The sequence below is a fragment of the Poromitra crassiceps genome (assembly GCF_964638095.1).
Source record: "Poromitra crassiceps genome assembly, chromosome: 10".
Lineage (NCBI taxonomy): Eukaryota > Metazoa > Chordata > Actinopteri > Beryciformes > Melamphaidae > Poromitra > Poromitra crassiceps.
The window spans coordinates 18,290,366-18,307,252 of NC_139631.1; the positions used below are offsets into that span (position 1 = coordinate 18,290,366).

General features: G+C 43.2%; 1 protein-coding gene across 2 annotated transcripts; it reads left to right on the plus strand.

The window, feature by feature from the left end:
* The first annotated feature begins 612 nt into the window (after nt 1-612).
* Nucleotides 613-15,181, plus strand: plat (plasminogen activator, tissue). Of its 2 annotated transcripts, none has more exons than XM_083644089.1 (15): nt 613-727; nt 7,774-7,858; nt 8,034-8,157; nt 8,366-8,500; nt 9,187-9,297; nt 10,156-10,330; nt 10,675-10,766; nt 10,863-11,037; nt 11,175-11,260; nt 11,450-11,515; nt 11,655-11,859; nt 11,968-12,110; nt 12,518-12,658; nt 13,099-13,247; nt 13,544-15,181. In XM_083644089.1, exons 2-15 carry the CDS (start codon nt 7,796-7,798, stop codon nt 13,712-13,714), a joined length of 1,836 nt encoding a protein of 611 aa, XP_083500215.1. In that variant the 5' UTR covers nt 613-727; nt 7,774-7,795; the 3' UTR covers nt 13,715-15,181. The 2 variants fall into 2 exon arrangements, with proteins under 2 accessions (XP_083500215.1, XP_083500216.1); XM_083644090.1 differs by having other exon boundaries at nt 8,034-8,076.
* The last annotated feature ends 1,706 nt before the right edge of the window (nt 15,182-16,887 follow it).

Here is a 16,887-nt window from a genome sequence, read left to right on the forward strand (position 1 = left end):
AAACTGGTTGCTGTGCATCACCCAGGTGGGTGCTACATTGGTATGGCACTTAGAAATCAAATTAACATAGAGGTTTTTGCTTTGTACCAGAAGGCTATATGTTTGCTGATGTTTTAGGCTATTTACCCATATATGAGAGTGAGAGAGAGACAAAAGAGAGAGAGAGAGAGAGAGAGAGAGAGAGAGAGAGGGAGACAGACAGACAGACAGACAGACAGACAGACAGACAGACAGACAGACAGACAGGCAGGCAGACAGACAGACAGACAGACAGACAGACAGACAGACAGACAGACAGACAGACAGACAGACAGACAGACAGATAGACAGGCAGGCAGGCAGGCAGACAGGCAGGCAGACAGACAGATTTCCTAATAGAATACCCCATTGTTGACCTCGCAATATTTTTAATTCCAGAATTTCCAGACAGTTAATTTTAGAAACCGTGTTTCAATTCCCCAGAAACCTCCGTCCGGCCTATGTACCTGTAGCGGACTCCCGTCCGGCACGGTCCCGCCCAGCAGACTGCATCATCATCCGGCGTTGAGGTCACAGCAGCAGCCCTCTCCCCCCCTCCTCACACCGACAGCAGCAGCCGCTCCTCCGATAAAAACCTGGGAGGAGAAGGAACACGGCCACACTCCGAGCGATACGTCCCAGGACACCGACGAGGGTGCTACTCGAGGGATACTGAGAAGCGACCGTATAGCAAAGGACATTTTATTCGGTAAGAGCAATTGTTCTTCTATGTTGCATGCTCCCGATCCGTTATTCTCGAAAGCAACTCTGCAGTCTGTTCTAGCCTAATTTATGTTTCAGGATTAGGGTTACTAATATGTAGACTAATATGTAGGCTATCTAACAATTAGATAAATAGGCTATACTAATCTGGATTATTGATTGGATTTATGGAATAGGCGACCTTCGGCTAATGTTAGTTTTAGTGATGATAGTCGCAACATGTCATGTCTGGCTGATAGTTTGGCTTTATCAGCATTTGTTGTTAAACTGTTTTAAGTTCAATTTCTTTGAAGTTTGATGTAGCCTAGGTATAGCAAGCATTTTTGCACACACACACACACACACACACACACACACACACACACACACACACACACACACACACACACACACACACACACACACACACACACACACACACACACACACAAACACACTCACACACACACACACACACACACACACACACACATACACTTGTAAACATGCAGATTGGACTGAATCATCACAACTGATTTATATCTGCTGGGCAATCTTTCTATAGAATCATATGTGGGGAAATAATGATAGGGAGGTGTGTTTATCTCTCGGTCTCTCTCTCTCTCTCTCTCTCTCTCTCTCTCTCTCTCTCTGAACTAATTATTAACAGCAAATCGTTTATCCCTGATATATGAAAATATATGAAACTAGATTTTAAAATCACTGTTTGATCACATGACCAATTGATCATCATGCAATGAATATCAATTTGATTAACAGGTGCCTTTGCATGTTGCCATGATATCCTTATACTGTGTGGTATTGTATTAATCTTGTCCATATCGCCCAGTCCTACAATTTCACACCACCTGTATATCAGGAGCTGGAAGTGTGTGTGATTCTGGAATAGCCAGTGCTACGCTTGCTTATTCATTTGGTATTCTACTATTCTCACTATCCTGACTTTGTTTATCTCTCTTCATCCATCTGGACCTTTTTGGTCTGGTATGAGTCCTCCTACGTCAGGCGTTCACTCCTCATCCACAAACTCTGCTCGCAGTCAATAGATTAACTATTGTATGAATGGATGACATCACTGCAAAACTCTTGGCAGCGCAAAACAACTCAGCATTCTCTGGCTTCTTCCTTATTAACTGTGATGAGATAACAGGGAGAACGTGATGATGTTGTGCTCATCTAGGTTCAGTGCGTGTGTGTGTGTCATTGAGGAATATCTCTCCCCTGATACTACTATGATTCTGTGTGTGTGTGTGTGTGTGTGTGTGTGTGTGTGTGTGTGTGTGTGTGTGTGTGTGTGTGTGTGTGTGTGTGTGTGTGTGTGTGTGTGTGTGTGTGTGTGTATTCAGGGTTGTTTAAAGGTTAAGACTTTTAAGGGTTAGGTTAGGGAAGGGTTAGGGTTAGGCATTTATTTGCTAGGGAATGCATTATTTCAATGCATGTCCTCACTATAGCTGTACAAACGTGTGTGTGTTTGCGTGCGTGCATGCGTGTGTGTGTGTGTGTGTGTGTGTGTGTGTGTGTGTTTTTGTGTGTGTGTGTGGGGGGGGTGTTGGTTGTATACATGTATGCATGCATTCTGAGCCAAAAACTGACTAATTCTGCTGCAGTGGATCATGAGCCTACAGGCTCTTTCGTCTGAGCGAACACCTCAGGAATCTCAGTTTCACTCCCTTCATCTGTCAGCGCTGAGCTGAGGCTCTCCATTACACTGATACCGGCTTGTAGTTTTGCGTTTTTGTGCGCTGCGAGAAGTGAGTTTGTATTCATTATCTACATTCTTCTCAGTGTGGTCACTTTCTGAGCACTAGAGAGCCTGAGCCTTGTGTGACTCATGGGCCTATATAAGCTGTAGGTCAGAGTGGACACAGACACAGAATAGAGCTGGATCAGACTGTGAACAAAATGTCACATGATGAAGTCGGATTTCTTGATTATGAACAATTCAGAGTTTTTGAATGGCCGCTTTTCATACTTGCAATCTGAATAAACCGTCTTTCTCATCCCCACTCTTGCTGACCGAACAAGGGAAGTGTTCATCTAATAGCCACCAGTGTGGCTGAAGAATCCCATTTTATGAAGCCATGTCCATCTGTCTCTCAGTCCTGGAAGGCGGGATGAGTCAACTCTTCTCGCATGAAAGGCAGCACAACTCATCACCTTTCTGCTGACCTCTGGGGTTTGATTCCTTCACCCTCCTCCCTCTCTTCTCTCCTTTCTCTATCCTCTCTTCACTCTCGCCCTGACTCTGATGTCCACATTGTTTCATCTCCTTCCATGCAGTTATCCCACTCCTCCGTCATCTCTTCAGTTCCAGTGTCATCACCTGCTCCTTCCGCTCCCCTCTCTCAGTCTGTGATTCTTTGTGTAGCTTTCCTGACTGATACAGACAGCAGGTGTTTAAATCTTGCGGCTGAGAGAGGCTACAAAGCAGCTCTCTGTTCTGTGGGACGTTATAGAGCCAGATCACACTGGCTTTATTCAAGCTTGACTGAAAACCCCCAGTAAAGAAGGGATAATGCCTGCCAAGTAGCTTACGATACCTGCATTACAACACATAGCAGTCATAGGTAAACATATCACATGACTGCAGGGCGTTTAAGTTGAGGTACGGTAATACCGTGAATAGAAGCTATTGTAGAAGTTAAAAGCACCTATAGGGGTCCCAATGGGTCAAAGTAGCTCAAAGGGGCTTCATGTTATGATGTTGTCATGGAAACCGACAATGCCAGCCTGGTCTGGGACGAGAACGAGAAGAGTGTTTACAAATCGAATAGCGCCAAATGTTTGGCTTTCTATGAAATATTGTTCTGAAAGTAACTTTGCTGCCAAAGACAATTAGAATGTAAGAATACACTCAACACTGTTTAAGCTGTTTCCTCTGCCTGTTCCTCTCCTGGGTGCCACGCCATTGTGTTAAAAGGGGGCAGCAGTGCACCAACAAGTACTTTATCATTTCCCGCTGACAGCCTTGGAGGAGAGAGACAGGAAAGGAAGCACCGAGACGGTTTATAGCATCGAGTGAATCATGATTTCAGACTTCGCAGGCAGATGCAAGAGCGTTTGATGTGGGCCATGCCAGCTCAGCCAATGTCAATTCAGCATTCTAGCCATTCTTCAGCTTTTGGGCAGTTCTTTATTTAGCGCCCTATAAACACTGACACCTGATCTGACCTTCTGACCTCGTTACTGGAAGACAGGAATGTCTCACCCATCAACCTTTACAAACTCAGCACACCATCACCATCGCACTTCCTCGCTGATGGTCCGGTGAACTCACCGCTAGAGTCGACCAGCTGTGGTCAGCACTTGAAGACCTTTTTTTTTTAAATGCTGTAACTGGATGAAAACTGATAGGAAATTAATGGCGTTAGAGGGTTAGCCATTACTATTAGCTCTCTGTGCGCAAGTGCGTTTCTCTGTGCGTCTGTCTTATCTGTGTGTGCACGTGTGCTCCAGTAATGTGGTTCGTCTTCAAAGTGCTGTGAGAAGTTGCTGCTGACTCACACAGTCTGGCTGTGGCTTCACTCTGAACACTGCCTGTTTTCATTTGTTCCATTCAGGTTTGACCTACTAAGAAAGCCACGCATGCAATTGACTCGCTCCTACACTCTCCATACTGTCCAACGCAGCCACGGCACGCACGGTGGCTCAGTGGTTAGCACTGTCGCCTCACACAGCAAGGCCGTGCGTTTGAATCTCCACCTTTCTGTGTGGAGTTTGCATGTTGTTGTAAAGATATGCTGTGTTTGTGTACTATCGCAATGTACGTATATAATCCAGTCAAATGTGTAGTGTAGTGTATGTATAAGATGTATGTAACCTATGTTGTTGTGTGTAGATATGCTGTAATATATGACTGTGATGATGCTAATGTAAAGCCCTATGATACATGCGTGTGTGATAATAAGGGGCTACAAACATGAACTGAACTGACCCAGTGGGTGTGACAGACAAATGCCTTAATCCCCCCTAGGAAATTAGTGCAACATAAAAGTGAAAAAGTTGCTGCCTCGAGCAGAAAGTTACTTTGTTTCCTATAAATTAGCCCTGTACCAAGCTTCGCTCTGTGTGCATAATGTTGCTTTTTATGTGTTTCTGTCTGTGCATTAGGCTTTATGAACCATGACCACAAACAGCCAAAACTCCATGACACACTTTAAAAATTTGTGTCATAGAGCAGCAGATAATCCTGCGGTGTTGGAGGCGCCCGGGCCGAGCAGGGCCTCTGCCTGACAGATACCACACACTTTAAAATGGGCGGGGATGGACATGTGTTAATGACTGATGTGTGTGAAGTGTGCATGTGTGCGGCTGTTGATATGTGTGCATGTTTACGAGTGCGCGCTGTACGCACGCCGACAGTGCTTTAGCAGGAAACACATGTTTTGGGCTGACAGGGGCGGAGACAGGGCCCGACTGAGCAGAGCTGAACAGCTGCACAAAGGAAACAAAAAGGAAACTAGACAGAGGCCTTTGTGTTGTTGACGTCCAGCCAATGAGGTGCAGCCAGGGGGTGAAAGCATCGAGCAACAGGCCTTTCATATGAGCTGACACAAGGCTATGTTTTCAAGGGACCTGTCCTCTTAATGGTGAGTGTGTGTGTGTGTGTGTGTGTGTGTGTGTGTGTACGTGTGTGTGCGTGTGTGTGTGTGCGTGTGTGTGTATGTGTGTGTGTGTGTGTGTGTGCGTGTGTGCGTGTGTGCGTGCGTGTGTGTGTGTGTGTGTGCGTGTGTGTGCGCGTGTGTGTGTATCAGTGTATGTACGTGTGTGTTTTCAAAGTAAAAATCCTGCAAGGGAGTCTTTGTTCCAGTAACAATGAGGAGAATGAACACAGTGAATGTGTGTGGGAGAATTGATTAGCTCTACGTTCCAAAGCACGTGTGATGTGTCGTGTGCGTGTGCGCGCGCGTGCGTGTGCGTGTGTGTGTGTGTGTGTGTGTGTGTGTGTGTGTTTGCTCTATTCTTGCCCTTGTGTGTGTCTGTGGGCACGGGACAACATGAGAGGCAGAAGTGCACTTTCCTCCTAAGACATATGTACTGAGTTTCCCCTAGGTTTGACTGAGTTTCCCCTGACTTGTGCTGTAGGACTGTAATGTCTATTCTTTTATGTGGTGGTGGACTGTAGGAGCTGAATTGCCCCTCGGGGATAAATAAAGTTTTCTGTATCTGTATCTGGTTGCCAACGTGGCTGTTTCTACCTCACTGATATATGAAAACACTACACTGTTTTCGATTAGCTCAGTCGACCACAGAAGATGAGTCAGTGAAGAAGCAGCCAGCAGTGAAAATGTACCAGTGAACACAAGTGCCAGTGCATGCATGTATGCAGATAGTTATTGATGTGTGTGTCTGTGTCTGTACTTGTCGGTAGAATTGGCTTTATATACAGTAAGTACGGTAGCTTAGTTCTGAAGGCAAAACAGAAAGCAGAGTTGTCAGTCTTATGTTTAACTTTATTTCTTCCCTTCCTAAGCCCCCTGTGTGACTCACGTTTACTCACACTTGTCTGAGGATCAACAGGCACGATCCTGTATGTTACTTTTCTACAGAATGCAGCTGCTTTGAAACAAAGAAGAATACATCAAAACATCTCTCCGAGATGTTTTGTTAACCCGGGGCAACAGAGACTTCTCCCCTTTCACTTTCACTAGAGCTTTGAGTCACTTTATCCAGCTGCAGCTGCTGCTCTGCTCTGTTGAAGATGGTGCACAGTTGCTTGTGCGTGCTCCTCTCTTGGCTCTAGGGCTGTCCGTCCGTCTGTGTTGCTTTGTTTAGGCGCCCCTCCTCTGATGGTCAGCGTTTCATTTCCGAAATAGTAAAGTCAAGATGATCCACGTCCTGTTTATCCCTGCGGGAAAGAGGTGCAAATGTTATGATAATAAGTGGGGCCGTTGGCAACGTTACGTGGAAAGGGACACGAAATTGAATCTGGGACTTCAGTCTGAGGCGAAGGATAGTGAGGAGTGTTGCTGATCCCTCAAAACACAATACTACAAACTTGTTGAACTCATTCACACTGTAGAATGATCCAATCGTAACATTACTATTACTTCCTCTCTGACTCTACCGTGCTCAGAGGAAACTAGAAAGGACCACCCCACCTTGCCCTCCCTTTCCTCCCCAGTTGTCTGTCCGGCCTGAGGGAATGAAGAGTCATGGGAAGGCGTGGGGGAAGAGGAAGGAAGTTAAAGTCAGAAACATTAGAAAGACAGGACAAGCTGAAGAGGCGTCCATTGCTGACCCCTTTCCTGCAATTCTTCTCCTTGTTGGCTTGGTATTGATGACAGCTTTACAATAGGATATTTCCAGTGAAAGAAATACTACATACATGAAATCGAATAAAAGCATACAGTATGTGTTTATCGGCAGCAGCGTGGAAACCTCCCATTGTAAACCTGCCATCGATGCCGAGTCAACAAGGAAAAGAATTGCAGGAAAGGGGTCAACGTTGGACACCTCTGAGGTTCATCTCACCTTTCATATGTTCAGTTATGTTTATAGGCCCTTAACACACAAGCATGTCTCAGAGGGCTTTACATAGCATCATCACAGTATACTGCATCATCTACATACAACATATACATATTACACTACACAACACAAAACACAGCATATCTTTGGACTGTGGGAGGAAACCCACCCAAACACACGGAGAACATGCTAACTCCACACAGAAAGGACCTGGGACTGACCGGGGTTCAAACCCGGGACCTTCTTGCTGTGAGGCAACAGTGCTAACCACTGAGCCACCGTGCCATCCTGAGGGGAGTTTGCTTGGGTGCAGCTCCTGTACAGGACCACGGTGTTTACACACAGAAAGGACCGGGGTGGAGATTCGAACCCACGACCTTCTTGCTGTGAGGCGACAGTGCTGCTAACCACTGAGCCGCCGTGCCGTTGATTTTGTTTTGTTTTTACGAGCACCGCTACTCTACTCGTCTACACGTCTAGACATCAGAGCCTCACCTTCGTCCAAAAGGTATTTATTTCAAGAATTGTCTCTCATAATTGTTTTTATCTGATTTCCCGCAGATTGAAGTCCTCATTTGAAGCCATGACCACAACAGTTGTACTTCTAGTACTCCTCTCTGCTCTCTGCTGCTGCCTAGCGGACAATGTAAGTAGTTCATCCAAAGACAACAACAGTATTGTTAGATTACAGCAGTAATACCGTGTTTTATTTATCTAATAGATTCCTTTTCTTACCACTATTTATTCATGCACTGCTGCACTTTGTGTGAGACATCTGCCATGCTAAATGCTAAATGCTAAATGCTTCTCCTCTCTTCCAGGTCGCGCTCCTACGTACTAGGAGAGGGACTCGTTTTTACAGAGGTGAGCCAGAGCGGAGGACTCCCCGGCGGACAATTTTGATTATTCATGTCACCAAGTCCTCGTCCTCTTTTGACACCTCCTGTGAGCCCCATCACTCATTCTCTTTGTATTGTCACTAATATCATCATCACATTCAGTTAGTTCTCTGTTGTCCTTAACGTGTGTTTCCTGTGTTACCTTCATGTTTATTTCCTTTTCTACATGTCATAAGGATTATGTTTGTGTGTATATTCTTGTTTTTTTTTTCCTATATTTTATTGTGCCTGTGTGTGTGTGTGTCTTCTCACAGCACATTGTGTGGATAGTCAGACATCAGCAGTGCGTAGTTATGGGGACACATGGCTGCAATGGAAGGGACAGCGTGTGGAGTTCTGCCGCTGTGCGTTAAGAGGACGAGAGCGCTGTCATTATGTGCCCGTCATCAGTGAGTGGGACACACACACACACACACACACACACACACACACACACATCAGCTGACCCGCATGTCTGTCTTTCCACTGTCTCTCTGCCTTTCTTTTTTCTTTCCTACTTCCCCAGATTTTCTCTTCTGCTGTTTTAGTCAGTTTGTCTGTTTATCTGCCTGCCTGCCCTCACCTTGTCCTTATTGTCTTCTGTAACTTGCTGTTACATCCTCCTTAGACATTATTTTATTGCCCTCCTCTCATTCACATGTCCTATATTCTCCGCTATTTCTTTTTAGTAGTTCTAAATGCAGAACCCTTGGCTTTCTGTGTTTTCGCGTGGGCGTAGTTTAGTCTAAGAGTGTTTTAAAATACTCTCGCCAGACCAGCTCTTATACGCACGTTCACCCCCATTGACGAATTCTGTGAGGCATAAATGCCCCTCCCTCAGACAAATTACAACCACATGTCAGTCTGCCAAACTGCATGGTCTGTGAACTCATACCATTAGCAGTGAGTGGGGCGCCCTCACTTTAAACTAGAGAAAGACATTTTAAAATAAAAAAAAATAAAACATTCTGGATTGTTGATGGTGTAGCAACCGCTTAGAACCACTTTTGATAAACCAAAAAAGCAGAGTGGCAATGACATGATGTTATAACATAGTTATAAAGTAACTAACCGGTTCACGATCTGCTCCCTTTAGATTGCCATGCATCTCGCTGCTATAATGGAGGCACCTGTAAGGAGGCGGTGTACTCCTCAGACTACCTCTGCCAGTGTCCTGCAGGCTTCAGAGGCACCCAGTGTGAGATCAGTAAGTACTCAACAAACTCTTAAAAACTCTTAAAAACATTATTTCATCTAATTGCTCCCATATTTCGGATTACTGCTTAAAACACTTCCGCTGTAAACGCTTCTGCAGCTGGGAAGCCATGGATGGATGCAGAGTACGCCTCACATTTGCCTGAGTCTACTTTGGATACTGTTGATGTTGGTTGTAATGCCAGACTAAACCCAGCCATGTCCATAGCAGTGTGAAGCATGACACAACACTGATTAAAATACCTCGTTAGTGACTCCAGATAGAGCAACAGACGCACTTTGTGACTCATACTGTAGGTGTCATGAGCCCGTGGTTTTGAAGGGGGAAAGGATCATAAACCACAACGGAAAGAAGTTCTGGGATATGAGTGTTTTTGTTTCTGCGGGCGACTTCTCTGGGCTTTTGGACACCCCACCCACTCAACACAATAATTAGGTTAACCCCATTCTTACAGCTAAAGAGTAATGAGTTGAGAGAAGCCAGACTCAATAAATGTGATTTCATTTATGATCATCATAGTTTGTGTTCCGCCATTGGTTGCAACCACAAATTGGGAAAAATCCTGTATTAGGACAAAACCAAACACGCCCTGAAGAGCAACACATTAACATGCAATTAATTTAAACTGAATTGTGCACCCACGTACCATTGTTGTCATAGTTTTTTGTTTAGTCTTTTGCTTTCTCTGTTTTTTCCCAGAGCCACAAAGTTTTTATTTTGTCAAACTAAATGTGAAACAAATTAAAACTAGAATATTTAACTAATAATTTTAGAGTGTCACAACTAAATGAGTGAAAGTACAGTATATCATACCACTCTACTATAACAACTCCTCTCTTTCCCCCGTAGACACCAATGAGAAGTGTGTTGTGGGCCAGGGCGGAGGGTACCGTGGCACGTGGAGCATCAGCCAGACAGGAGCTGAGTGTATCAACTGGAACTCGACGTCTCTGAGGGGAAAGAAGTTTACAGCCAAAAAGCCAGACGCCAGCAGTCTTGGACTGGGCAATCATAACTTCTGCCGGTATGCTACCAGTCTGTTTTAGTTTAGTGCATTCACCAGCTGGAGCTTTCATAGGAATGACGTGCAGAGCTCTCGCAAATATCTCAGACTTCGCTGGTCTAATTTTGACAAAACATAGAGGGATGATGCATTTCGGTGTGGGGCCGGCAACTTCTTCTGGCATTTAAAAAATGCCACTGATTGACCTGATGGGGACGCTATAATCAAAGGTCAAGATTATGAAAGGCCGTAAGTGCTACACCACTGGTCTGATTTTGATGACACTTCGAGAGATGATGCGTCTTGTTACAATCTGACTCCTGCACATCATTCATGTACTCGTTTTCCTCGCCTCTCCGTTACAGGAACCCTGACAATGACAACACTCCCTGGTGTTACATCTATAAAGGCACTCAGGTCGTCTGGGATTTCTGCTCCTTGCCCAAGTGTCCAGGAGGTGAGGCTGCTTTACAAAACATTGGAATTCTTCAAATGAAATAGTTCTCCCCCGTGCATGCTTAATACCTCTCTATTTCTCTGTGTTTGGGTCAAGATAAGTACCAAGAGTGTGTGCTGGGCTCTGGTCAGTCTTACCGAGGCACAACCGCCGTCACTAAGCGTGGCTCCAGCTGTCTCCCGTGGGACTCCCCCCTTATCAAGCGCAAGTTCTACAACTCATGGAGATCTGACGCCCTGGAGCTGGGGCTGGGCAGCCACAGCTACTGCAGGTACACACACACACAACACATACAATACACAGAAGTGAGCCGCCCCCCAGACACACGAGTGCTTGCCCAGACAGCAGCCAGACACCCAGAAAAGCTTCAGAAGCTTACCCTACATTTTCCATTCCTTTATCCATTAGGAATCCAGATGGCGATGAAGGTCCATGGTGTCACGTTTACAAGAACATGCAGCTGACCTGGGAGCTGTGCGATATACCCAAATGCTGTAAGTATCCTTTCTTTCCCTAGTGACAGGCAGTGCAGCAAAAAAAAAGCTTTACGTTGATCTTTGTATATGGCAGTGAGATTGGTCAGACTTGCACTATAAGTCAACTATCTGTCAGAAATATAATGAATAAAATCCTCTGGACTGTGATGTACTATCATAATCATAATTTGTACTTTTTTTCCCCAGCGAGGCATCCAACCATTATCACCACTCTTGGCCCTCGCAGCCCCATCACTAACAACAATGACAGAGGTAGGATCTATTTACACTAGCCTCAAACTTTAACCCAGCTTGTGGTGTATACACTACTGTAAATTTCAAACAACCAATATCAAGCACAGTAAAAATCTGTTTTTTTAACCGTTGTACTGCAACCTGTCCTTCTCTGTAGGAACATGTGGGCAGCGATCTGACAACACGCTGGGTCACCCCGCGTTCCGTATGTTTGGGGGCCGGGTCAGCGACATCACGGAGCAGCCGTGGCAGGCGGCCATTAATGTTTACCAGCCCCGTCTCAGAAACCACTTCCACCGATGTGGAGGGATCCTCATTGACTCCTGTTGGGTCCTGTCAGCTGCACACTGCTTTGAGGACATGTAGGAACTACACACAGACACATACTCACCTGCACACACACAGAAAAATAGAGATGAACATATTCACCATACTGTGTGTCATACTCACAAGCATTATTATCATTTCAGTCTCAGCTCTGATGCGAAGAAGTTACAGGTCGTTCTGGGCAGGACGTTTCGGAAACAGAATTCTAGCAGTGAGCAGATTTTTGAAGTGGAGAAGTTCTGGATCCACGAGAAATTTGACAGTGACAGCTTTGACAATGACATAGGTGAGTAAAGATTTCAAGAGAGACAACAATGTTGTACTTATTTATTCAATCTTGCAAGTATGGAATATTCAATATATTGATGTTGTCAAGTGGAAACCTTGTATCGCCAAATTGCTTTTCAGGAACTAAGAAAAGCAGCTTTGGTTTGAGCTTGATGGTCATGCATTTTTTGGTTATCAAACTGAAAGGGCTTCACAACCCAAACGTAGAATTATCTCATCCTACAGCATGTGACCCTTCAATTTAATCTAAACATGAAAATCACCAACATTTAGATATACAAGGTTTTCACCCGACAGTGAAGATATGGAACCTTGATTGTGCAGTAAAGGCTTGTGAAAACTTTAAATCATCTCTCAGACATTCTCCCCATGTCTAACTTTCCTCTGGTCACATTGCACTTTCAGCCCTGTTGAAGTTGAAGACTGACATTGGCATGTGCGCGGTCAACTCTCCAGAGGTTCTGCCTGCGTGTTTGCCTGAACCAGGACTGGTGCTGCCAGACTGGACTGAGTGCGAGATCTCTGGCTATGGAAAAGACGGAGAATGTAAACAACAGATCATCTTAAAATACATCATATTCTCTCCTTTTGCGTTGCTTATGCAGGATACCCATTATACAAGTTACATTATATATTTGATATAATTCAGTAAATATGTTTGGTTTTCAAAATTATACAGTTAAAAACACTGTGCTCATGAAACTTAGAATGAGGTGTGTACCACATTGTGTAGAATGGAAATGTATGAAAAAGAAAGGCTTTGCACATTATAAAAAAGACTGATGCTTGCTAATCTGATTGAAGAATATTTAATTGATCAGCATGAGGATACAGTCATGTTTCAGTGTAGTCATTACACTTATTAGACTGACCAGCAGAGGGCGATATACATCCAACCAAGTCTCTCCACAAGCACTTCCACTCAGCTTTAGGCAGTCTCAGACCTTCTCTATGAACATGGATTTTAACAGCTGCTCTCTCCACAGTTTCTGCAGCGTTCTCAGAGCGCGTTAAGAGAGGTTACGTTCGCCTGTGGCCCCAGGAGCGCTGCATCCCCGATGTGCTGTCCGGCCGCACCATTACCCCCAACATGCTGTGTGCAGGCGACACCCGCAACTTGGATGATGCCTGCAAGGTGAGACATTGCACCACATTGTAAAATTAGTGGCAGGGGCCTTTTCTACTGTAATGTGTTCTATTGTAATCAGGGCGTCCTTGAAAAAGAGAGCATGCTCTCAATGGTCCTCCCTGGATAAATAAAGGTTAAATAAAAAAAATACTCATTGGCATAGGGGTTTCTGGTTGTTTGGTTTAACACATGACTCACTCACTCACTCACTCACTCACTCACTCACTCTTTCTTTCTTTCTTTCTTTCTTTCTTTCTTTCTTTCTTTCTCTCTCTCTCTGTTTTCCTTGGCTTCATGTCCAGGGAGACTCTGGCGGCCCTCTCGTCTGTCCGAATGCCGGCAAGATGACTCTGATGGGCGTGATCAGCTGGGGTGACGGCTGCGGGCAGAAGGACAAGCCGGGGGTGTACACCCGCGTCACCCACTACATTGACTGGATCAATGGCAAAATGAAGGCGAATCAGGTTGTTTAAGATCTACCAGATGCCTGCAGAGAGCAAGAGAGAGTAAAGAAGACGCTGTTGGACGAATGTACCCATAGATAGTGTGTCATACAACAAAGATAACTTTCTTATGAGCAGCTAGACAGACAGAACAGGCAGGACCATGGTTCTGTTTCCAGCCTGCTTACCCTGTTGATCTAAAGCCACCGATCAAACCGATGGAGCTCTGGCACCACTCCTACCGAGATGCACAAGAAGAACCTAACACGTGGCATTCACGTTACACGTTCTCACATCCGTATGCCGTTCTTTGCTCTGCTGATGAGGATGCTATACATGGACAGAAGCTCAGAACATAAAGCTCCTTCTCCTCCTGTGCCTCCGTCTGGGTCATGATTTTTTGTTCTTTCATACGAGTCTCTGCTTCTCCACGTCTCCTTCTGACACCCGGCGTGGGGGTGTGCAGGGAAGATCATCGCCAAGCTGCAGGCTCAGTCAGAGAACCTGCCGGGAAAACATAGGAAAGTTGAGAAATGTCACATCTGCTAGACATGTGACACAGCACATTCCTTTCCACTGACAGGTGATGTATGGATTTTAGCCTCCTTCTACTTAGCTTCATGCCAGTTTATGGAATGAAGTCATTAGGGTATGTTAGGTCAGTAGCACTTATAATCCAGAAGGACACACACTCCACTCAACATTTGCTTTGCACAATAAGCCACATAGGAATGTTCTCGCTACCCCTATTTTTCGAAAAGCTTGTGCAAGGATTGTATTACAGACTCATCTAGATATAAGTTTATTATGTTGAATTCATTTGTTGTGTTCTCCATCATTTGGTTATTTGGGGCTTGAGGTTATTTTTTTATTATAGTACCAGACCTTCATAATAACCAGAATCTGCTGGTTCAGATTCAATAAAGATGATCATACCTTCTGTGCACAAGACAACCCTCCTCCTTGCCTCTTCCCACCTCCCCTCTCCCTCCTCCATTGTCCCTCGGCCCCCTTGTAGATGTGAATAGATTGTGACAGGTGTAAACAGGAAAATGTGGACTATACTCCACTCGACAAAATTGTGTCCAGTTCTTTCAGATTCACTATAGACTATAAACTATAAACTCCCAGAGCACTTATGTGTTCAGCATGTATGTTGTTTGAATGTTGATTTGATATTGTAAATAACTCAGAGTTTTGTCTGTACTATACTGAACTGCTTGTTGACTGCAAAGCTCGACTCCTTTTTTCATCTTTCTTGGGGTGCTATGTGATAGACTCTCAAAGGAAATTGGATTTTAGATGTTTTGTATTAAGTTAATATTTATGTGCATTTTATATTGTTTTATAGAGACTTGAATGTGTGATGTTGTGTGTGTAGTTTAATAATTTATTGTCACTGCCATTATAACCACATACTCCATTTTCAATAAATGATGTTTGGAATAAATCTCTTTATGTTTCATACTTTTTCCAAACCGTTTGTGGCACTTTATATCGATCTCTGACAAATTAATATGAGAAGGCCAAATTATTATCGAAAGGTTTATACATTAATCGTGATAAAGCCAATTTGTCAAAATGCTCTCAATATTGTGATGAGACCATTAAAGTTGAACTTTTCCCAGTAAGTTACAGTATAAGAATAACTGAGGCAAACAAGTTCTAAGGAAAGTTTCATCAAGCACATTCCTGGGAGTCATGATTGATAAAACTAAGCTGGAAATACTACATTCAACTTGTTTGGAGTAAAGTGACCACGTGTCTTGGTATCAACAAAACTACAAGTGTGAATAGTGTCCAAATAACTCTAAATGAAGTCTTTATAACTCAGAATATGTCCCCCATTCTCTAGTAACTTGACACTTATTAACCTACACAAGTTCCCTATTCTAAAGTTGCCTCCTCTTCATACTTAGTAAACCCACAATAACACACAACTACTGCAAATAACACACCCCATTTTAATCCCATTCAGTGGTAGAAGAGACACAACACAAGTAGAAAATTATTATTTTTATTAATGGACCAGTTCAGAGATTTTCAAATATTTTTTTTTCCAAGTTTGTTCAAGGATAACAATAATGTACTGCCTAAACTGTAAAATTTTCAGCTGACAGCTTTTTTGTGTGTAAAGGATCACAAAAAATGTGAACCATATCTCTATGTATTTCTTATCATATGACATGCTCCTATAAATACTGTTATTGGGTTTACTAAGTATGAAGAGGAGGCAACTTTAGAATAGGGAAATTGTGTATAGGTTAATAAGGGTCAAACCACTAGTGAATTAGTTATGAGCAAGACCTCACTTTAGAATGGGGACATATTCTGAGTTATAAAGACTTGGTTTATGTATTTGGACACTATTACCACTTGTAGCTTTGTTTGTTGTTACATAATAAGTAACCATATTTATTAAGTGTTATTAAGGGAGAATAACTATTCTTGTCGTATTACCACCTTATAAGGCCCATACTGAGCAAAGCATAATTAATGCACAATAACTTACTATCAATAAGCAGTAATTAAGGGGGTTGTTGAGGGAAAACTCTTAATTAATTGCCTAGTAGTTGTATATGATCATGCAGAATAAGGCATTAACAAGTGCTTTATAATGAGTAATAAACAGCCAATATGCTACTAATATGCATGCTAATGGAACTACTTAGTGGTTAAAGGCCGGCTTTACCGTGAATATATATGAATATATATTAATTCTTAAAAAATCTTAAATTTCGAATCCGTTGAAATTTTTGAAATTGCTTGTTCACAACCAGAGAAAAAAAAAATGAAAAAAAAAAAAAAAAAAAAAAAAAAAAAAAAATTGGGCCAGGTGACGCGTTTCGAAACGCGTCACCTGGCCCATTTTTTTTTTTTTTTTTTTTTTTTTTTTTTTTTTTTTCATTTTTTTTTTTCTCTGGCTGTGAACAAGCAATTTCAAAAATTTCAACGGATTCGAAATTTAAGATTTTTTAAGAATTAATATATATTCATATATATTCACGGTAAAGCCGGCCTTTAATATGTGTACCTTAATATAAAGTGTTACCAAAAATGATTTTGTGAGTATAAATTGGTGTAAATAATATGCAAGGCAATTATTGTGTTTTCTCACTTGATTTTTGTGTCTTATACCTAAACAAAAATGCTAATGTATTCCTTAAAGATGACTTACTAATGACTTCATTGACAGTTTGTTA

What these genes read in the sequence shown, in the direction of transcription:
- plat (XM_083644089.1), top strand. Translation starts at nt 7,796, where the DNA reads ATGACCACAACAGTTGTACTTCTAGTACTCCTCTCTGCTCTCTGCTGC. An exon ending in AGGCACCCAGTGTGAGATCA is followed by an intron (nt 9,298 to 10,155) that starts GTAAGTACTCAA and finishes TTTCCCCCGTAG; the next exon opens with ACACCAATGAGAAGTGTGTT. An exon ending in GGCAATCATAACTTCTGCCG is followed by an intron (nt 10,331 to 10,674) that starts GTATGCTACCAG and finishes TCTCCGTTACAG; the next exon opens with GAACCCTGACAATGACAACA.